General features: G+C 47.4%; 1 protein-coding gene across 4 annotated transcripts in view; it reads right to left on the bottom strand.

The window, feature by feature from the left end:
* The window catches only part of EPB41L4B (erythrocyte membrane protein band 4.1 like 4B), a gene marked incomplete at both ends in the record, with an annotated part of 145,129 nt that overhangs the window by 71,536 nt on the left and 50,802 nt on the right, over positions 1–22,791 (bottom strand). For all 4 annotated transcript variants that reach the window (XM_080940135.1, XM_080940134.1, XM_080940136.1 and 1 more), the window contains 11 exons: positions 1,862–1,892; positions 4,103–4,212; positions 7,062–7,231; positions 7,323–7,392; positions 7,704–7,792; positions 7,956–8,043; positions 9,520–9,640; positions 14,614–14,666; positions 16,641–16,685; positions 19,094–19,172; positions 19,946–19,988. In XM_080940135.1, the coding sequence (XP_080796261.1) occupies positions 1,862–1,892; positions 4,103–4,212; positions 7,062–7,231; positions 7,323–7,392; positions 7,704–7,792; positions 7,956–8,043; positions 9,520–9,640; positions 14,614–14,666; positions 16,641–16,685; positions 19,094–19,172; positions 19,946–19,988 (899 nt within the window). The remainder of the gene's footprint in view (positions 1–1,861; positions 1,893–4,102; positions 4,213–7,061; positions 7,232–7,322; positions 7,393–7,703; positions 7,793–7,955; positions 8,044–9,519; positions 9,641–14,613; positions 14,667–16,640; positions 16,686–19,093; positions 19,173–19,945; positions 19,989–22,791) is intronic.

Here is a 22,791-nt window from a genome sequence, read left to right as displayed (position 1 = left end):
GGACCCAAAGCCTATTTTCTTCCCACCAACTTCATAAGCAAGAAGTACTGCAGCTTGCAATCCCCCGGGAATTAAAAGCAATCTGAGGGTCTGTGGAAAAGCTCAGAGCTCAAGTGTGATCTAATCTGATTAGAATCTTAATTAGAACTAGCCTGGCAAATATATATGCATTTATACATACATAAATGTGTGTGTGTGGAATATACAATGTATGTATACGCAGAGAGACACACACACACACACAGAGAGAAACAGAATTTGTTGCATAAGAAACAAACTCAGCACCTATCAGAAACCTCACAAGAGCAGAACTGAATAGTCACTGTTGCTAGGGTGGCTGCCTGGAATGGGGTTTACTGCCTCTCTAACAATGGGAGGGAGGCACCTTTGTTCAGAGTCTCACACCAGTCTGCATTTAGTTTTCAGAGAGGACTGGTGGCAGAGCCAGGCTCTGATCCAGACCTCCTGGGCGGGACCTCAGCAGGTGGCTAACATGATCTACAAGGTGCTGTTTTTCCAGCAGAACCTCTGCAGCCCCAGCACCACTTTATGGCCCACCCCACAGCGACTCTACTTGCCAGGATCCCACAGGCTGGAAGGAGCAATTAAACAGCTGCAAACAGCAGTTATTAGCTCATTCGTTCCTACGGGTATATTTACCGACAATTTTGTGTGTTTGTGTGTGTGGCGATTTTTTTTTTTAATGTTTGTTTTCATTCTTCATATATAATCTCCCCTAGATTCTAACAGAAAAATGTCACTTTATCAGGAAAATACAAACAAAAAAGTCATCTAAGAAAGCAAGAAGCACTTTAGCTTGCAATCCCAAGAACTTAGTGTAAGACCTGACTTAAAAAAAAAAAAAAATGTCAGTAGTTTTCAGCGTACTACCTACAGAGACCCTAACTGTTAGAGACCCGAGACATAGAGCACACACGTGCACATGTTTTCATAGGGTCCAGAGGTTTCCTGCCCAACGGGATCATCATCAGGGAATTCCAGACACAGGCAGGTGAGGAGCAGCTGTGCTAGAGAAGCAGTAGCTAATCCCACCCATGGCTCAACTATGGCGGACTGGTACTTAAGAATAAAGCTTTATTAACATCCATACTTACCTGTTTACATACTGTCTACAGCTGCTTCCATGTTGCTACAGCAGCACTGAAGTTTAGTCAGAGATGTCACGGCCTAGAATTCAAATATTTCCTACCTGTCCCCTGATAAGAAGCCTGCAAAGTCCCGCACCAGAGACTTTCAGTCTTGTGACACATTGTTTTCCTGCAGAAACTCTGGACATGGTTTATTTATTGCTTATAATCATGTCTATGTGCATGGTGTGTTTGTAGGCCGTGATGCATGTGTGGAGGTCAGTTCTCTCGTTCCACCTTTACATGGCTTTCAGGATTGAATATGAGTCCCAAGGTTTGTATAGCAAGTGCCTCTACCCACTCAGGCATCTCGCCAGCCCACCAGTGGTGGTCAGGGTCTCCTAACACCTACTAGTCACTGGACCAAACAGCACCTGCTGCCAGGGAGCCATTGCTCAGGAGCGTGGTCTTCGGTCCCCACCTTAGCCTGCCACATCATTACTGCATGCGTGCCTGCCACCTTACCACTGAGACAACAATCAGAGCGTCATGCTACTCAAGCAAAGCAGCTGTTTTGCAACAAGAAAGCCTTGGAACATTCTGTTGTGTGCTTATTGACAGCGGGGAGGGCCGTGTAACCAGGCAGCAGAAAAGGGAGAAAAGAGTTATCAGGTGAGTCACCTGGGTTTAATTGTATTAAGGAAAAAGTCAACATTACAAACAAATATGGCAATTAGATGGGGGAGCTGTGCCGGGGTGTCTGGGGTACTTACCAGAGTTGAGCAGCAATCACTGGGTTGCTTGCTGTAAAGGAAGGATAGAAAGTTATGCAGAACTTTAAAGCATTCGCTGCACAACACGCAGAAAATAATTATACAGGGACATCTCTCTCAGAGGGCTGTCCTTATCTTAAGCCAGGCCCTGAACTCAGCTACTTCTTCCCTGAGGACTTGAACAGCCCTCTCTCTAACTCATGTCTCTAGACAACTCCCAGAGCAGGCTCCCAAGGCTGGGTGTGCTGGCAGCCGGTGCACCAGAGGCAACCACAGGTCAGTGGCTGCTCCTGAGAAGAATTCGGTCTGGGATAAAAAAGCAGAACAATACGATGAAGGATGAAACACCAGCCGGCATTTATGCAAGGACTCAGAGCAGGCATTTTTAATGAGGCAGAGGCGGAGCTTTGCACGAAAGGAGCACGTATTTATTCAGCTATACTTCAACTCACATTCTTTTCTTTTTGTGTGAGGCTGGGAATTGAACTCACAGCCTGGCCACTGAGTTACATCCCCAACTCCCCCCATTCCCTCCACACACATTTTTCTTTTCTTCTGACAGGAGCAGAGTTTCATATTGCTCAGGCCGCCCACAAGTACTATGTGGCTGAGGATGACCTTCAACTTCTGACCCTAACCTCCCAAGTGTTGAGATTATAGGTTTTTACAAAACTGGGGGACTGAATCCATGGTTTCATCTGAGCTAGGCAAGCTATACATCGGCTCTCCTTACTTCCTTTCAAGAACGGCATGCCAAAGGCATTCAAAGCTTCATAAAGAAAATACCAGGACTCTAGGTTTAAAAAAATTAAGGGCAGAGAAAGGAAGGAGGGAAGGAAGGAAGGAAGGCAGGAAAGAAGGAAGGAGGGAGGGAGGAAAGGAAGGAAGAAGGGAGGGAGGGAGGGAGGGAGGGAAGAAAGAAAGAAAGAAAGAAAGAAGGCAGGGAGGGAGGGAGGGAGGGAGGGAGGGAGGGAAAAGAAAAAAAAAGGTCAATAAAATAAATGAAGAAAAAGGATCTAGAGGCCGGGAAAGAGGTGAGAAGGGATCTTCTATGGGTCCTTCCATTTGCTCCATTCTAGGTCGGCTTCACCCGATGCTTCCTCCGCTTGTGCAAGCACACATTGTGCAAGCACACACTCGTGGAGACTGGTGCTTACAAACTATATCAAAACAGTACTTTTCCTTTAGAAAGTTGTTCCCAGGACTATTCTGTTTCTAGGTGCCTGTAACTCAATGGGCAACGTCCCCTAGCCACACCCCACCCACCCCTAAGTTCTGCTAATGGTGGCAAAGGCTCTGCATGATTCTCAACCCTTCCTGTTCCCTTACACACTGCCTAATACTGTCTGCGGTCACCCTTCATCTGAACGTGTTCACACTCCCTGGCCTTTCTTAAAGACACATTTTCTGGACTCTGAGCTTTTCTCCTCCGCTAAAGCAGCCAAGGATGACTTAAGATCTATAGACTGTCATGCTACTAAGCTGTTAGCTCATAAGAGAGGGGAACAGGGTGAAGGAAGACAAAGGCTGAAGACTCTGGGAGGCACAAGTATAAAAGCAAGGCTCTACAGAGACCCATTAAATCCTGAGCTGTGCAAGGAAAAGTGTCCAGTATAGTCATAACAAGTATAGAAGGGTAGCAGAGGCTGTATGTGATGGTCTTGTAAAAAATGTGTCGGATGGAGGAGCAATCCATGCAGAGAAAAGAGCTATGCAGAGCTCCAAACTAAGATTATGAAGCGCTGGTTTCAGGACCCACACAGGTGTTAGCCACCTCAGTAAGGGACAGTAGGCTCAGAGAATTCTGAACAGGAGAACAGGGGTAGCCCAGAGTACACCTGTATCCGTGGATGAGTATGTCTGGACCAGCTATGGGGGGCCTGAGCTGTGTCCCTGCAGGTTGGGCATCCATTCTTCTTTGGCCACAATTCTGTTTAGCATGTGCCCATGTCCCCACCAGGAATGGCAAGGCAGCGGAGCGGAGACATTGAATGCAGTGCCTTCTATGGGCAAAGGTCTGGGCATAAAATAAGCAGAGAGGCACATCTGCAGGAAGCCAGACAAGAGGAGGCAAAGGAACACATGGAGCAGGAGGAAGATGGAAGGCTGGAGGGCCACAAAGACTCATTCTTTTTCAGCAGCTTTGGAACACCAGGAAGTAATAGTGGTAGGTTCTTCTCCTAGCTAGTCGACCCACAAAACCTGCTGCAAGATGTCAGTAAAGAAGGAACGCTGTACAACCTTTGAATGTGGAATGTCGCCGGGATGGGTAACGTTTGCTAGGCTTCCTCTCAAAGGTGCTGGTTCTTCGCAATCTGGAGCCGTGTGTAGCTTGGTATTCTGTCCGTCCACTGGGAAGAAAATATTTGGTTGCACATTAACACCAACAGCAGCTCTCAGGCATACCTTAGCCATTGCAAACGACTTTTTTCTTTCCAAGAGTTCCAATGTGTGTTTCAACTTAGCATGGAGTTGTTTGGGAAAGGCAGGCTAAGTTTAAAGCTTTTATTTGGGAATACAGTCTCCTTTGCCAAGCCAGGCACAGGGGCAAGAATCTCTTTCTATCAAAGGAAAAAAAAAAACCTGCAACTTAAGTACCAGGCACTTGGTTTCTCAAACCAAGTAGGTCTGAGTTCTTGGATCATTTGGTGAAGAAAGCATGGATTACACACAGAATAACCTTTCAGGGAACACCATAGAGATATTTAGTGCTCAATACCTTCTCCCAGGCTAACCTAAAACTTAGCTTCCCTTGCTATGCGCCAAAGGAAAATTCTCTAACTTTATAAAGGCTTTCCAGATTTGACCACTGTGAAGGCAGCTGCAGCTCCCAGGAGGGGAGCTGTGTTTTGTCGAGCCACCCGTCACTGTTCCAGTCCAGTTGCTCTTGGCTGGTGGTTTCTCAAAAGGAAGGAGCCAAACGCTACCTGCTCCAGATGCCTCTAAGGGGCAACCTCATCTCCAAGCTTCCCTTTGTCTCTCATGTCTCCTTGAGGAACAAAAGTCACTATGTCTGAGCCAACTGGAACCTTTCTCCCCAGTAGGGAAACGCCTGCTTACTTTGGCTATTTCCCGGACTGCCCTCTCCACCCAACTCCAAATCCACACAGCTATGGGCAGACCGCAGGGGCTCTGTGAGCCTCTGCAAGCTGACATTTCCATCCTCCGGGGGGCCTTGTGATTCGAATCTTTTTCCTCAAGGACCCGGTCTTCTTTTCCCCTTCCTTGGAGCATTTCAAAAATATAGTCAAACAAAGACCACTCTTTAAGCAGAAACACACAGCCGTTCCCTTGCACAGCAGCTAAATTTAAAGCGAGCAACACGTCTGGTATTTTAAAGAGCTCAGGACTTGTCCTGCATGGGCAGAGGTTATGAACCCAAGTGAAGTTTTCTATCATGTAACTCTTCTCAGACTCTAGAGTATATCTAAAACGTACACTGTAGGCTGGAGAGATAGCTAAGCAGGTAAGATTATTGGCTGCTCTTCCAGAGAGCGCAGGTTTGACTCCCAGCGTTCACTTGGCAGCGCTCCAGTTTGAGGACATCTGACACATTCTCTGGCCTCTTCAGACACCCGGTGCACACATAGTACACAAATACACATGTAGACAAAACACTCATACACATAAGTAAATGGAATTTTAAGAAAAATCAAAATGCGCATTCCACAGGCTCACACACACACACACACACACACACACACACACACACACACACACACACACACACGTGTGTGTGTACATTCACAGATTCTGACTACAGAGCCTGCATGTTTTCATTTTTCACAGATGCCCCAAAAGTGATCATGCACTCATCTTACACTCAAAAGCAAAAATATGTGAGAATAAGTTATTTCTTCGGGCTCTTTTCAGATCCAACACACACACACACACACACACACACACACACACACAGCTCAGTACCAAATCTTTTAACACTGGCATGTGAAAGAAGACAGCTATGCTGAGAAATTGAAGAGCCAGGGCTGGTAAGATGGCTCATTCAGTGAAGTCCTGGCACAAGCATGAAGGTCTGAGTTCAGATCCCCTGCACCCGTATACTCAGCAAGGTGTTGTTCGCAATCTGTCATCCTAGCACAGGAGGTAGAGACAGCAGTAGATCTTTGGATGCTTCCAGCCTATCTCAATCAGCAAGGTCCAGGATCAGTAAGAGACCCTGGCTCAAAACCAAAGATGGAGAGCACCTGAGGAAGACACCTCTATGTTGATCTCAGGCATCTACAGACACATCCGTGTGTGTGTGTGTGTGTGTGTGTGTGTGTGTGTGTATACACCCACTGGAAGATATGCAAACAGCACCACACACATACACACCCTCTTGCACGAAAAGAAAGAGAAGCACCAAGGCCAGGTGTGTGGGACACACTTAAAATCCATTTGGGAGGCAGAGACAGGAGGATCACAAGTTCTACATGGGCCTAGGAGAAGACAGAAGAAGAGGGGGGAAATGAAGAACTCACAAAGCCAGACTGGCTGGTGCTACTCTCCTGTTTACCAGCTGTCTGAGAGTCTGAGCCCAGCATAGCTTGTAAAAACAGGCACACATGATCTGCCTCAGTAAGGCTGCCTTTAGGATTAAGAGTGGGTTGTGAGTTCTGGTGCAGCACAAGCCAACCAAACCTGTGCTGTATCCGCTCTACTCCTATAGACGATCACTACCTCATGTGGCCGCTGAACACCTATGTGGCTGGATGAGACCAAGGAACTAGAGTTTTCAGTGTATCGAAGTCTTTCTCTTCTACAGCTTCACGTAACCAATGGCCGCCGCACTGGACGGCACAGCCCCAGCCGTCGGTCAGATCCTGGCGACTTTGTTATTAGATTGATGAACACACTTCACCCATAAATCCAAAGCATTCAGGGCCCCAGGCTCAAATATTTGCAACATCAAGTATCAAATCTGCAAACATGTCCAAACTGAGAAAAACATCAGCATTTCAAACACTCCCAGCACCAAGCACTTCTTAGATAATAGGCTTCTCACCCCCAAGTCAGTTCCATTTCATCAGTAAAGTTATGGAAACCAACAGAGAACATAAAGGTCCTCAGCAAGGAGTCGGGGAGGGGTGTGCCAAACAACCCTAATGGACGGACACAAACCCACTGCTGCGCTCATACACAAAAAAAGGAGCTGTCATTCTCTAAAACACACGGTCCACGTCATAAAGCGATTGCCAACCTGAACCGGAAGCGGGAACCCAGCCGGATGAAGTCGGATCTGGTGGACTTGCTGTTGCTGGGTGTGCGCAGACGGAAGAAGGCGTGGTGCTCCACAGCACACTTCCACAGGTGCTTGCAGGTGCGCGCACTGTCCAGCCGGAACACGAAGGTGTGCTCTTGCTCACGCCCCTGAGGGAGGAAGCAAAGGTCCTCGTGGGGGCGAGAGTCACAGAGATGCCGGGGAGTGGCAGCAAGAAGGACACTGGAGAGCAAGACCTACCTGGTCATCATCCTCCACTACTACGAGGGTCAGTTTGCTCTTTTTAAAGTCCATTTTGGTGATCTTAGGCCTGGTCAGAGAGAAAGCATTTTAAAAAGGGCAGTTTACAGCCAAACTGTCTACACATCAAACAGCTTCCTTTCTACTTATAAAAGCTTAGATTGGCTAAGAGAAGAAAATCATCATTCATTCATTTAAATACGATTATCTAGAAGTTCAGTGCACTGTTCACACCCCCACAATGACAACAGGATGCTGTGATTTTTTTTTTTTTATAAAGCAAATCTGGTGTTGCAAATACCCCTCAAAATCATCCATCACATAAACTTTCCAACACAAAATAGGAAAAGACATTTTTAATATTAGACAAAACTAAATTACCAAAAGAATAAGCCTATTTTGTTAGCTCCTTCAAAGATTAATATGCCTGTCGGGGTCAGTCCAAGAGAATATTCACAGCCATCTCTTCCCTACAAACAAACGAAGTGACAGTCGGTAGAAGGTTCTAACAGGTCGTCACAGAGAAGAACGTAAAAACAATTTCCTCACCAAAATTTACTTTGTTGGCACGCTATACATTTTTTTCCCCAGAAACAGCGAAATAAAATGAAACAAAACACACACAGTTCTTACCCTGACAACATGCATGTCCACCCCATACATTTCCAGCCACTTCGCTTTGTTCAGATAGGAGAGTTCCGCCTGGGCAGGGCTCTTTCCCCTTAGAAAAACCAAGGGAGACACATGTAAACTGGGCCTCACTCACAGGCAGGGATGTGAAGGGCCCGCTGTGAGGTGGAGTGAGTCCCTCAGTAGTTACAGCAACAGAGGGTGCGAGTTTGTAAGGCTGGGAAACTATCTCCAAGAACCCTTAGGATAACCTAAGAAAACAAGAGCAGGGCCTAAGGCAAAGGGGGGGCTTGTTGCTCCTGCCCTTCCTCTGGGAGAAAGCAGGATGCATGTGGGGGCGTGGGTGGGCGGGACACGCTGACTGTACCTCTGCACACTTCCCTATCACGGGACGAGAACGCATCAAGCCGTCTTCTATTTTAAAAGTCACCACAGGACTGAGGGACGAGAAAAGGTCACGCTAAGTGCCAGGTCCAAGCGTAATTATTAATGGGTGGTTTGTGGCGTGTGTGCATGTGGGAATCATTGGGAAACTTCCTTATTGGTCCAGGCTAAACAAAAATAAATTCATTAGGTGAGGGTGGTGGTAGTAGAATGCCATGAGATGTGGCTCTCAGTGTGCTGGGCACACTTCTGGATTGTATGTCACATGGTCTCAATGATGAGTATTCTTTCACCACAGGTGCCAGGCCAAGTGTGAGACCAAAAATGCCTCCCCCCACCAGACTTTCAAATACTAGTGTGAACACTATGAGATACCCGGGAGAGACCCAACTCTGAACATGAAAGTCATTTATGCCACATTAACGAGAGGTCCTTGAGGTGACTTCACACATATCCTATGACTGGATTTCATGCCTGCTGCAGGAAGCCAGGAGTTGGCCTTTCAAATGTGTCACCAGGTTGGGGTTGAAAAGCTTGGGTGGCAGGGATGCTCCCCCTAGATTTCTAAAAGGTCTGCTCCAGAACAGTGGTTCTCAACCCACGGGTTGCAACCCCTTAAGCAGTCAAACAACTCTTCACCGGGGCCACCTAAGGCCATCAGAAAATACAGGCATTCATATCATGATTCACAACAGTAGCAAAATTAGTTACGAAGTAACAACAAAAAGAATTTTATGGCTGGGGGTCACCACAACATGAGGGACTGTATTAAGGGGTCCCAGCATTGGGAAGGCTGAGAAGCACTGTTCTAGAAAGTTTTGTTTGGGAATAAGATAGGACTTCTAAGTGCAGCGTCTCCTCATTATCCACACTTGGGGTGTTACTAGTAAGCAATGATCAAAATCAGACAGAAGCTGTATGTACTTCAAAGACAAAAATACATCATGGCTTGACCTTTGCACACTTCTCAGGGAAAAAAAGGTGACACACAGGTCTTTGGGAAACAGGACAGGAGAGAGGCTATCACCCAGAGCTGTGGCCTTCTGGTCATTAACTGAGCGCCTCTGTGTGAGGCAGTGGACACACTACACTTCGGAAGGCATGCAATAGTTTGTCAGAGGGTCTGACGGACACACAGCACGGAATAAGCAGTTCAGACCACGAGAGAGGTGCATTAAGGTACCTGTACTCTTTCCATCTCTGGAAGATATCGAACTCCATGGCTTCTGTCTGATTTGGGATGAACCGAAACTCAGACACAAGCTCTGGTGTGTGTTCCGGGAGCTCACACTCTCCCAGCTCCGCTGTGCAGTTCATAAAAGGGAGGAAAACAGGAGACATTGAACACTTTGTGTTATGGCTGCAACCGAGTCCAAAGGCATTCTTTCTGATCGGAAAGCACGGGCGCCCCCGATGTACAACCCTTTCATTATCAGGTTCCCTCGGAGTCCCTGAGAGTCATTCTAACACCCTCCTGACAGAGAAGTACACCGCCATCTTAATCACCACTCTTTCTCTTCAATGCTTCTCCCTCCTACGGAGGCCTGGCTCACATTTCCCCAGGAAGTGGAGATTTGCAATAAAAGGCAATTGCAGGCAATGAGGATATGCCCGTGAGCACCTTTTGCACAGGGCTCTCGTTAAGCATAGGTCGGAGCAACACTTTAGTGTTTTCGGGGCTGGGAAGGGTGGATCAAGAATTTGGTGCACACAGAATGCAGGTGAGGGGTAAAGGAGCATCGAGGGAGGGTGAGCAGGCTGCAGGAGCAACTGTGGCAAGTCAAGCAGATTGGAGAAGGGAGAAGGGGAGAAAGGGAGAGGGCTGGGCCAGAGAGGGAGAGCAACAGGAGCCTGCCCGGGAAAGGGTCCAATGTGCACTGCATGATTCTTCTTGCCAGGACACGAAACAGAGGGTCCCAAGGACATGGTGGCCCCTATCTCTCTGGAGCACTGTCTCTACCTCAACCTGTCAGAACTCAGAATAAAAGGAACCTCCCAGTTTCCTCTATAAGCTGATTACAGTAAGTGTGGGCTTCAGGATAGCAGGTATAGATGATGCCCTCAAGGCCTGGATCACCATGCGGACTTGCATGTTCATCCAGAAAAGCCCAGTCTATTCTACAAGATCCTCGGGAACTGGTACGATTTCCTAGGAAAGGCCCCGCCCCACAACAATTGTTTTTGAACGTGGCGTGCAGAAGAATCATTTGGTGGACTCGTTAAAACATGACATCACTGTGTCCCATACCCAGAGTGGTTGGTCTCCATGAGCACCCAGGCCCAGAATTGAATGTAACCGTCAGTGACCTTCAACTTCTGACCCTCCCTCCTATCTCTCTGGAGTGCAGCACTGTGCCTCATTTTGTGTGGTGCTGGGGATGAAACTCAGGGCTTCATACATGCTAGGTAAGCGTGATACCCATTGGGCTGCACCTCCAGCTCACCGAATTTGCACTGCTAACAAATCCACATGTGATACTGGCATAGCTAGCCTAGGAATGAGAGAAAACCTGGAACCTGAGGTCTCAAGACATCGAATCTACCAGTGGATGGAACCCACACATGCCCAGGAGCCCGGGGAACAGCAGCAGCTCACTACTTATCTAATATCTTCTCGTCACCCTATTGGGCCGCCGTGCATGGCCAACATTTGGCTTCTGAGGACCAAAATCTCACAGTCCAACTTTCAGGAAAGGGACTCCATCTGAATGGCAAAATAAAATGTCCCTGTGACCAAGTGTGGTATGTAAGTAACATCCTGAAATCTCAGCAATGAGGTGGGCTATGGTTGGTAGTGAGAAACCCAGCCTCAAAACACGAAACAAGTCAGTTCCATTCCTGCACAGGAGGGAATGAGATCAAACCCAAGAAGACGGAGCCTTTACAAGACAGTGTCTGGCAGAGCGGTGGTCTGATAAATACTTCGTTGGAATGCCAACTTCCATATTGCTGAGTCCCACACACAGAAGTCTGGGTCAAAGAATGTGGCAGTCTTATACCCTGGGCAAGGTGACACATGTGAAGTCTTGTTCTAGAAATAATGGATAGCCAGAGACTGGGTGTACCCAAACTGGAGACCACCACTGGCCTTGGCCCAAGAGGTCACGGTGGAATGGTCCTGACAAGCCCTGAGCTTTGTATAGTCGAGAAAGAGATTCCTTTGGTATTTCCTGTACCCAAAGGCAAGCATGACTCAACTGGACCCTGCGTTTACTGGTGTCCTAAATTGGCAGGATAAAGTATGCCAAGCACACCAGTGAGAAAGAAAGCAGTGTACCCTCCAGCCTTTGTTGTACTGGAGCAGGCCTGAGGACACCCTGGTCACCACTCTGCCTTCCAAGAACAAGCTGAAAGAGCTTGGCACTCCAAGGATCTCCTAATTCTGCAGCCAGGCTCTGGTTCCCTGAAGGCCGTAGAAGGCGAAGGAAATAGCTCGAATGTAAGAGACTAAACTCCAGCAGCTGTCTGCGTGCCCCAGGCAAACCTCAGAGCTGTTCCAGCCCAAGATCTCCACTCGAAACATGGGAGTGGTCATGGGAACAAACAAAAACACTGAACTCAAACGTTCCTTTCGCCCTTCGCTTGGATAAACTTTCAAATCTACGGCCATGTATTCCCCAGAGAGCACATCCTCCGTGGAAGGCCACAGCATCTCAACTCAGGGACACGATTAACTCAAGAACAACGCTAAGATATGCCTGAAAGGCTCAACCACCAGATGGAACGCTGCCCTTTATTTTCTTCACACCACAGAGTGAAGCTAGTGTTCACTCGGGAAGGGGGGGGGGGGGGGAGGAGCAGCTCCCGGCTTGGCCAGAGGACAGCATAGGGCGAGTTGACAACCTGAGAAGGGCTTCCCCATGTGTCCCTCAGTCTTCCAAGTATTTATTCACACTTGGCATAATGATCACTACTAAATTATATCACAGATGTGACAGGCTCACAGACGATTTCTGCAGGTGGACCAGTGAGGGCAGGGATATGCCTCCTCCTCAAGTCACTCGGGACAAGACAAGCTTACAACACTGCCAGCGGCCTCAGGAGAAAGCTTCCGCAATGATTAATGGCCCAGGGCCTGACGCGGGTGCTTGGGTGCTTTCCTTTCATTAACACCACCTTGGCAGAGCCTTAGGGGCTGCCAAGCCTGACTAGGCCTCTTGCAGCTCAGGAACCAGTGGACATGAAGGCTACTGTCTGTGCTGGTAAAATTTGCATGTAACCAACCAAAGAAGCCAGGAGCACTGCCATGATCCCAACTCTGCCTACATTGTGGTGCTCACCAGATCAGCTGCATCAGACTGCACGGGGAGAGAAAGCTTGTAGGTCTGTGTTTGACACCGTTAGTATTGGAACAAACTTCTGTTACTGTTACCACCAGGGCTCTTGAACTACACTGAGGGTCTCTCCAAGCTCATTCCTCTATTCCTTCTACACTTACTGAGCATCTGGTTAAGAGGTGACTAAGGACCAGAAGTATTCAGGAATGGCAAAATGCATATTGTCAACAAAACATCTTCACATATATAACTGTGACGGCATACAGTGACTAGATATAGGAAGTAGGGCCAGTCCTATGCCTCGGCAGGTGAAGGTGCTTGCCACCAAGCCCCAAGACTGAGTCCAAGCCCCATGACCCACATGTAGAAGAGAAGGGACTCCTGCAAGTAGTCCTCTGCATACACACTAAATTAAAATATAACAAGAAACCACACACAAAAACAATCTGTACTATCCTCATCTGAGTTACATTTCTTACAAAAAAGAAAAGTCTAAACTCATTAACAGATGTGGGTGCTGGCGAGCGGCAGGCTGGGACGCCATGTCCTTCCTTTGACCTGCCTGACTGCTGTGCCGTCCTACCTGGAGTCTGTAATCAGTGTGATCTGATCTTGTGATACCTCTCAGATCAGCTCTTCTTAAATTAGTAAACTGTGAGCTGGTGAGATGGCCCGGCAGGTCAAGGCACTTGCACTGAGCCTGAAGGCCTCAGCTGGATGTCCAGAACCCACAGAAAGGAAGAACACACTCCACACACACACACACACACACACACACACACACACACACACACACACACACACACACACACGATCGCTTTTATGATGTTCACAAATACCATACTCCAGGGAAGCACACGCTCATGAAATCCCGTTCTCTTAGGTAGCTCTGGAGACTTAAGTATTTCTTGTGTATTTTAACTGAAGACCCACCAGCCCCTCCCACAGACAGTCAGTCAGTGCGGATGGCGCTGCAGGCAGACCTCCTGCCGACCAGATCCCACTTGCATGCTGGTGACTTCTTGGCCAAGGCCCACACAGCCACTTCTCCACAGGAGCCTCCTTCTTCTCTGCTCACTCACAAATGCCACCACCTACCCTCAGCAGCAGCCTGAGTCATCCCACCCTTTCCTCACCTGAAGGCTCCTGGGAGAATCCAGCTCCTGGCACTGCAGTGGTGGCTGCATTCATCGTGTGAACACCCACCAGCCCTGCTCAGGTTTTTACTATGTCTATTACAGTGACAGCCTTCACTCTGCCCGGACCGAGCCCCACTCCAGTACTTTCTCTTCACACAGCCGTTCCAAAATACACACCACCCAGGCGTGCCGCCTCAAGAACGTGAAAGGAACTGCTGCTGACCCCATGGAGTTTATATTCTTCAAGAGGGACCAGAGGCTGTTCGCCAGTTCACACTATGCCTACACACTTGTCCCTATGACTTCCATTATTGTTTGTTTGCTGGATTTGGGGGGGGGGGTTGTTTGTTTGTCTGCTTGTTTTTTCTCTGGGATGGGGTTCTTATGTAGCCCAGTCTAGACCCAAACTTGTATCCAGTTAAGGATGACTTTGAATTTCTGATTCCCCTACCTCCTTGTGAGTGCTGAGGAGTAAACTCAGCCGAGTTATGTCTCTATCAGCCCCTTATTATAAAACCCCGTGAGTGAGGTACTAGGCATGGAACCCCAGGGCTCTGTGCACACCAAGCATGAGCTGAATCCCTGCTCCTCTTTGTACTTACACCCTGGCTCTTCCAGTCACCTTCCCCCCACTTCCCCCATGGCCCTCCCTCTCCCAAGCCTCCTGTGCGACTCTGCTGCTAGGGAACTGCTGTAGTCTCCGTGTGCATTCCTCAGCAGAGGGCAAGCTCCTGGAGACTGCGACCACGTCCGTGTGCCCTTACATCCTGGGAGAAAGCAAACCTAGCACACAGCACATTCTCACTTAGGAAATGAAAGCAGTGACTTCAAGATGCTAACTGTCACAAAGGAGGAGTGTACCTTGCAGACAGAGGGCAGCTAGCTCCACGGCTGTTTCATAGGGGCACTTCAGTCTGGGGGAAAAAAAGAAAAGAAATTAATACTAAGCAGGAAGGTTACATTTGTAACCATGTAACACATGTCAGTAAAAGTCAGCAGTATCTATGAACAGGTTCTGACTTCGGACACTAGTCTTTTACATTTTTAGTGTCTACATTAAAGAACACAAACTAACACGGCAGTTCTCGACCTGTCAACCCAAGAATCTGTTTTATCAACCACGAAGGGCTCCCCGTGAGTATGGAAAGAACCTGGGATGTTCAGGAACATTTGCAATAGCGTGAGAACCTCACCTTTGTAACACTACCCTAAGTTTACTTTCTCTCGATACAGCCACTGTCTTTTCAAGCTGCCTTTGATCTTCCTTAAAACAACGTCCAGGTGGTAAACACAGCACTGTACACACTACTCCCCGAACCTCCAGATGTCCTCAGTATCTACTGGGTCCAACTGAGGCAGAACTACTGAGGCTACACTGCAAGCACAGTGATTTTACTCAGTCGACTCTCAGGTGAAGCCAGCGCCCTGCTCCCCATTTCCTTCTCCGGATGAGAGAGTGGGGCTTCAGTATCGCGGCTGAGATCGTGCAGCTGACAGGAGGCAGCGCTGGGCTCAGAACTGTCTCGGTTCCACGCTAACTAGTCGGGTGGGAGTGGAGACACACTGAAGCACTAGACACAGACGAAGTACCACCCTCAGCGTTTTTTACAAACGGAAGACAAGTTCTAGAGTTACGAGGCCTTGAGTATGATGAGCACGGAATGGACAGAGATTAAAAGCGCACACACACTCAGCACACAGCTACCAGGAATTACCGCATGGCTGAGTCAGGCCAATGTGTGCACCATACAGTCTACCCATTCCATTACCGCTCAGCAACTGAAATGCTCAGAGTGAATTTTCTACCAAGAATTTACAAACACATAAATTACATTTTAACTCAAATTTTACTTATTTACATAATTCGTTTATATCTGGATTTGTTGTTTGAGACTGGGTCTTACTGTGTAGCTTTGGCTGGCCTAGAACTCACTAGGTGGACCAGACTAGTCTCAGACTCAATGAGACCCTCCTGCCTCTACTTCCCTAGCTTTGCAATAGGAGGAGTGGGCCACCATAACTGGCAAAAATTATCTACTCCATTTCCCTCAGATAACATTTAAAATCAGCACATATTCCTGTTGGTAATATCAGGCACTGCTTCTTAGTCTTAATATAGCCTCAGGGTTTTTTTAATATAACAAAATATTTAATAACTCTTGCTGGGCAATGACAAAAGCTAATTTAAAAAATCCTTCTTTACATTTATTTATTCATATAGATGGTGTGTGTGTGTGTGTGTGTGTGTGCTGGGGTAGGGGCATGCACATGTATGGAGCACAGAGGACAACTTTCAGGTCCCAGGGATTGAACTCAGGTCTTTAGGCTTGGCTGCAGGATCCTTTACCCACTGAGCCATTTTGTCAGCCTTCTTTCTCTAAAACCTCAAAACCAGCCACTTCAGTGATGATGTGTTTGCACTTCATGCTCGCTACGAGCCTAATGCTTCGAGTTTAAAGAGCATCAGTGAGATGAGAAACCCACAGCTCCTTACAGGTCAGACCAGGACCTCTCTACATTGCTGCAGTGTGATGGGGAGGAGTGAGACTGTGTGATCTGCACAAACACTTGTCCATGTACACGTGCTGACGGCATGTGCTGCTTGCAAATAGGACAGAAACCTGCGTGAATGGGGCAGTGATATGGCAGGGAGAAGGTGGTTCCCAAATACACATCACTCAAGATCCTCGGGGCCCTTGGAAATGCTCCAAGCCATATAGGATTCGCTGGAAACGGGGCAGCTGACAACAGTGCAAACATCTGACTCGCCTGACAGGACCTGGTGCACTGCTCTGCATTTGGTAAAGGGAACGAGGGTAAAAGTTAACGGTGAATTACTTATACCCTGCTCTATACCGGGTTAAGAGTTACAACAAAAGCATACTTACTTTCCAGAAAGAATGTCATGCCTGAGTTGTAAAACAAACAGGTACCTGACAAACATATACAAAAGTCAGCAGAGGGGAACCCTCCCCTTCCCCAGCCGCCTCCGGTCCCCAGCCACCCATCACTAATACCCCTGCACAAGCCCTGGGTTTCTGCACTGTCAGAAGGGGAGTCCAAAGCAAATGAGGAGGGAGGGAGCCTCCCTCTGAGCCTGTGGAAAGGCAACCCTGGTCTCAGTGGGCTGGGAATGCACGTGGGAGTTTGCACGATGCTTGTAGAATGGGGTACAAATGCCGTCTGATAGGACCTGCAGGATGGCTTTGGTGCAGGAGAGTCTAGCCCAACAGGCACGGAGAACTCACTGCATAGGCATTCAATGCATCCAAGAAAATGGGCTGGGTGGAACCACTGAGGTGGCAGCTGGCCAGCTATACCTAGCAGATCCAAGGACTTTTCAGAAAGTCTGCACCAGACTACAGAGTCTGCTAGAGACTACTTGACTTCCTGGAGCAGGTTAACTGCTGACTGTCTTTAAAACAAACACTCATGGAAACCATGTAACTAACTAACACACAGTCTCTGTCTCTCTCCCCCCTCCTCCCCCAACCCTATCTCTCCTAGAATTACACTACAAAAATTTACAGGGATAATAAGAAATAAACAAACAAACAAAAAGAGTCAGAAAGCATAAAGAGGGCTTACCGAGTTAAAAATAGATGCATGGGTCTTAAAAAATCTTTCATTTCTAGGATGATGTGGCCACCTATACCACTTTGTATCAACCAAAGATTCCTACACTCTAGGCCTACAGAATCAGGATCCTACACTTGAGAGTAGTCTCGGGCTGGAGAGATGGCTCAGTGGTTAAGAGCTGATTGCTCTTCCAGAGGTCCTGAGTTCAAATCCCAGCAACCACATGGTGGCTCACAACCATCTGTAATGAGATCTGATGCCCTCTTCTGGTGTGTCTGAAGCTACAGTGTACTCATATACAATAAATAAATAAATAAATCTTAAAGGGGGGGGGCTTGCCCCTAGGAATCCAGTTTGGTTTTGACTCACATACCCCCCATCTTTAAAATGACCTACTGTGGTGACAGCTTGGGGCAACCTGTTTTATAAAGACCTCCAAAGAGAAATACTGAAGTTGCTTGATGAGTTGCACCTTGGAAGTCAGGAAGAAGAAGTTCCTTTTCTGTAGAATGGCTTCAGGAGACTTTGGATGATCCAGAAATCAAAGTGGGCAGGAAGGCTGAAGGTTCTACCTCATTTCAGAAGGTTCTGCTTCCCAGCAGGGCCTAATTATAATTGAACTTACGCTTCTCAAATTTAGAACATTAACATGTATAGTGCACCAACTACAGCATGGTGTCCATGTGGCCAGACGTTCTGAATCCCATAGAGAAACCCCGGAGGAAAAGCCCCAAAGGCCCCTGTCATGGGCATGAGTAATGACTTTCAAATGTCACTTAGGTAGTCCTCTCCAAGCTGCTGACCACCAACGTAGGCCACCCATGTGGTACAAGTCACCACTCCAATGCATCTCACAAAAAATCGGTGACAAGGACACTCTGGGGATATCAAGAACTCCATACCGCATTCCATAGATGGAAAGGAAGCTCCGTATCCCAATCCCTCCCTCCCTGCTCACATCCTCCCTTTCTTCTATACTGATTCTGAAATTTAAGACATAAACACAGGCACCCACGACATAAAAATATCCAGTGGGGCTGAGAGATATATGTGGGTCCTAACAAAATCTTTGGTGACTGAGCTGCTTGTGTGAAGTGAGGGGTTCCTTTAATTTCAACAGTCAGAATGTTTTGCAACACATAAAAACAAAAACAAAAAACAAAAACAAGGAAGAGGAGGAAGGAAGGAGGAGGAGGAGGAGGAGGGAAGAAGGAGGAGGAGGAGGAGGAGGAGGAGGAGGAGGAGGAGGGAAGGAGGAGGAGGGAAGGAGGAGGAGGAGGAGGGAAGGAGGAGGAGGAGGGAAGGAGGAGGAGGAGGGAAGGAGGAGGAGGAGGGAAGGAGGAGGAGGAGGAGGAGGAGGAAGAGGAGGAGGAGGAGGAGGGAAGGAGGAGGAGGAGGAGGAGGAGGAAGAGGAGGAGGAGGAGGAGGGAAGGAGGAGAAGGAGGAGGAGACAATTTCTGACTAAGAAACCTTCTTCCAACATCTGCTTTGGTTGTTTGTAATGGAGACAAAGACAACTTGGCAAAGATAAGCCTACTACTTCCCAAGGGCCAAGAAAACCCATCTAATTTGATTCAGATGAAAAATACCAAATTAAGCAGACTTGTGGGTTTCTTAACAGGGTGTAGGAGCCCAGGGAAAGTGCTAGTAACTTCTGCTTAGAAACACAGGACTGAAAGGGACTCAAGCCCCTGGCTGAGTAGATTCCCCCATGCTGGCTGAGTCGGGGCTACTGGACAGAGTCCTGTCTGCGGTGGCCTACCTTGTAAATTCCTCTCGAAGGTTGTTTGGTTCTGAAGAATAGTATTTGACTCGGAAGTGCAAAGCATAGGCAGGTCCAACTAAATGTTCAGAGACAGAAAGGTAAAGACGTTTGTCCCCATCAGACAAAAGGAAACACATCCCACTGACAACTAGCTCACTGCTCCATCTGGAGTTGGCTGCCTAGAAAGATTTAGCTGGGAACCTCTCAGGCAGGAAACCCTGCCTGGGTGAGTTACAAAGAGCTGCCATCTCCCTTTCGTCTCTGATGGGGTTACTCCAGACTGGCACCCACATTTCACAAAACGCAAAGCGGGCTGGAGGCTAGTGACATAAATAGGGCAAGGTGTTCTGTGTGTAGAGACACCGCCAAAAAATAAAAATAAATAAAATAAAATAATAAAAGGATTTAAGAGGATATGATCTCCCAGTGATCTGAGAGTAAAGGGCATTAGAAACCCATGGCTAGCACACCTGTGCGGTTGGGCTGGAGCTTTCCTGTTGCCTCCTCCTGAATCTGCCTTGAAACTTACTTGGCAGCGAGGAGAGGACGTGACAGGTTTCTGAATAGAACATTAGTCAGTTCTCATTGGCAGGGGTGTCTCATGTGAAATGAGAGCACAGGTGGGTTTTAATATCTACCCAAAATACTCACTCAATTTTAAAGCTCTGCTTTTTGGCCGGTTTACACGAAGTAAAAACCACTCATTTAACACTGGATCTATTTACCAATCAAAAGATCTCAAAATCCTGACAAAGCAGTTTACTGTTAGATTTTTTTAAAAAGGAAAAAAAAATAGACATTAAAAAAAAAAAAAAAAAAGACATGAATAGACCGGAGTCTGTGTCTTACCTTTCATCTGTTTCCTTATGGGTTTCGAGTGATCCAGCCAGTGCTGAAAGAAAGACAGCGTTTCTTTAGGAACCAGGTATGCACCCCTAGAGTTCCCCTTCTCTACAGGCCTGGGTGCACTCACAAAGATCTGAGACTGAGTCAGATCTTGAATTTCTCACTGGAGTTCTGCAAATTGCTGTCTAGGACACCGAAAAATCCTATGCTCGGGTTCAGCAGCCAGGAACCCAGGCTGAGTTCTCAGCACCCACGTGGCAGCACTACCTCGCCACCTTCTAGGGGGGATCTGATGCTCTCCTCTGGATTCTTTAGGTATCCGGCACATACTACATGTAGTGCACATACATACATGCAGGCAAATACTCATACATACAAAAGTAAAAGAAATACTTTCTAAAAGTCTTTGCTCACCAATGACTGGCCCAACTTTTAAGACCCATCCTATGGGCAAGAATCAATCCCTGAAGCTATTAATGATACTGTTACCCTTGCAGACAGAAGCCTAGCATAACTGTTTTCTGAGAGGCTCCACCCAGCAGCTGACCAAAACTGATGCAGAAACATAAAGCCAAGCATTCGATGGAACTCAGGAAGTCTTATAGAAGAGATAAGGGAAGGACTGAGGAACCCGGGGCAGACGGAGACTCTACAAAAAGACCAACAGAGTCAACTAACCTGGACCTAGAGACTAAACCACCAACCAAAGAACATACAAGGGCCTAGTCCCACCCACCTACCCCCACATATGTAGCACATGTGCAGCTTGGTCTTCATGCAGGTCCCCCAACAACTGGAGCAGGGACCGTCTCTGATTCTGTTGCCTGCCTGTGGATCCTGTTTCCCTAACTGGGCTGCTTTGTGTGGTCTCAGTGGGGAAGGATGTGCCTAGTCCTGCAGTGACTTGATGTGCCAAGCTGGGTTGGTACCCAGCAGGTACTGCCTCCTTCTCAGAGGACAAGGGGAGGCTGCGATCAGGATGTAAAGTGAATAAATAAATGAACGGGGGAAAGTCTTTGCTCAGGTTGGGGAGAGTGTTCCATGTGTAGTTAGCACTTGCCTTGCATTGAGGCTTAAGAGAGAGCTCATCAAGTAAGAACACTGGCTGCTTTTCCTGAGAACCCAAATTCAATTCTCAGCACCCACATGGGTTAATCATCTGTAACTCCAATTCCAGGGGGATCCAATAACCTCTTCTGACCTCGGTGGATGGTGTACTTACACGGTGTATGACATACATATTCAGGCAAAACACAACACACATCAAATGAAAATGACATTTAAAGTGTTTGCTCTAGGGATCCGAGTTTGGATCCCCAGAACCTATAGAAAAGCCATGGAGGTGTAATTCCAGTTTAGGAAGACAGAGAGAAGATTCCCGGAATGAGGTCACTGATGAGATTACCAGTATCGGTGAGCTCTGGGTTTGACTGAGAGACCCTGCCTCAGTGAGTGAGGTATCAAAGCAATATCAACCGCCTGTATGTGTACCCACATATATGCAAACACACACACACACACACACACACACACACCACCACCACCACCACACGTAAATAGAAAAAACGGAAAACTAATAATTAGCTTGTGCATGTAAGTGTGTTTTTTTATTAGCCAAAGTTTCCCTAAGCTTTTTAAAGTGGTCAGAAAGCCTTTGAGACCCCCTAAGAAACTGATTTGTAAAGTGCCTTCGAAAAAGACTGCGTTCCTGGTGTTATAATCGTCCTTCCCCAGTAATTCCAGGTCTCCACTAATCTAGCTAAAATTACAAACTCCATGCTAAACTCTGATTACATACTGGCCCGTGGTTCTAACACCCTCAAGTCTGACATCAGGAAAACAATGTCCCTAGCCTCCTTCCTCCTTCAACACTCCTAGGCCTCCTCCACTGATACGAAGAGGCAGATGGTTGAGCTGGGGCCAGGGAGGAAATGTCAGCTGCTCCTCTTATTTACCAGAAAACCTACTTCAGTTTTATCTGCCTAAGGAGGTTGCGAAGCCATTTCTCTCATATAAATATTTACGTCAAAATAGTCGACATGCTCAGTAGTGTAACTTCTATAGGAAGCTGCATATAAGAACACTATAGATACATCACCCAGATAATCCATCTGAGACAGAAAACACTGTAAATTAAAGATGCATTTAATCCCTCTGACCTGCACATCAGGCCTGACTACACAGCAGACCACAGGGTGTTAGTTATTTAAGCCTGTGATGACGTGGTTATCCCTGGGATCTTACGGCTGAAAAGCACCAGTAATCAACAACCCAGGAAAGGTCAAAAATCACAATCTGAAGTCTGGTCTCTACTGAATTCTTATTGTTTTTGTAGCACCATAAAGATGAGCTTTCATGAATTGGGGGCTCTCTGTACTGTGAGTCTTTTAGAGCAAACTCTAATGGGGAAGGGAGGTGTGGCCGATGGCTTCTGCTTTCTGGGAGAGGGACCATCCAGGTGTGGCACTTAGCATGTTCTTCCTGGATTGAGAAGTAAGTGTGACTTTCAGAAAATTTTCTTGTGTATGCATGGGTATTCTGCTTGCACTTACGTCTGTGAACCCAGTGTGTGCTTGGTCCCCAAGGAGGCAAGAAGAGGCTGTGGGATCCCCTGGAACTGAGGCTACACTGGTCATGTGGTGCCAGGGACTGAAGTCCTCTGAAAAGGGAACCAGTGCCCTTAATTTCGAGCCATCTCCCCAGACCCAGAGTGGAAACCGTTTCTTAAAAAGGGAGATAGACATGTTCACTATCACCATAACTAACAATGCATACTGGAGCTTCACTGTTCTGAAAAGGAATGGAATGAAACCGGCAAAGTAGGTTTCTCTCCAGCTATGCTGAAACAG

Source organism: Micromys minutus (genome assembly GCF_963924665.1).
Source record: "Micromys minutus genome assembly, chromosome: 28".
Lineage (NCBI taxonomy): Eukaryota > Metazoa > Chordata > Mammalia > Rodentia > Muridae > Micromys > Micromys minutus.
The sequence above is the reverse complement of the archived record's forward strand: the minus strand, read 5'-3'. Positions and strand labels throughout refer to the sequence as shown.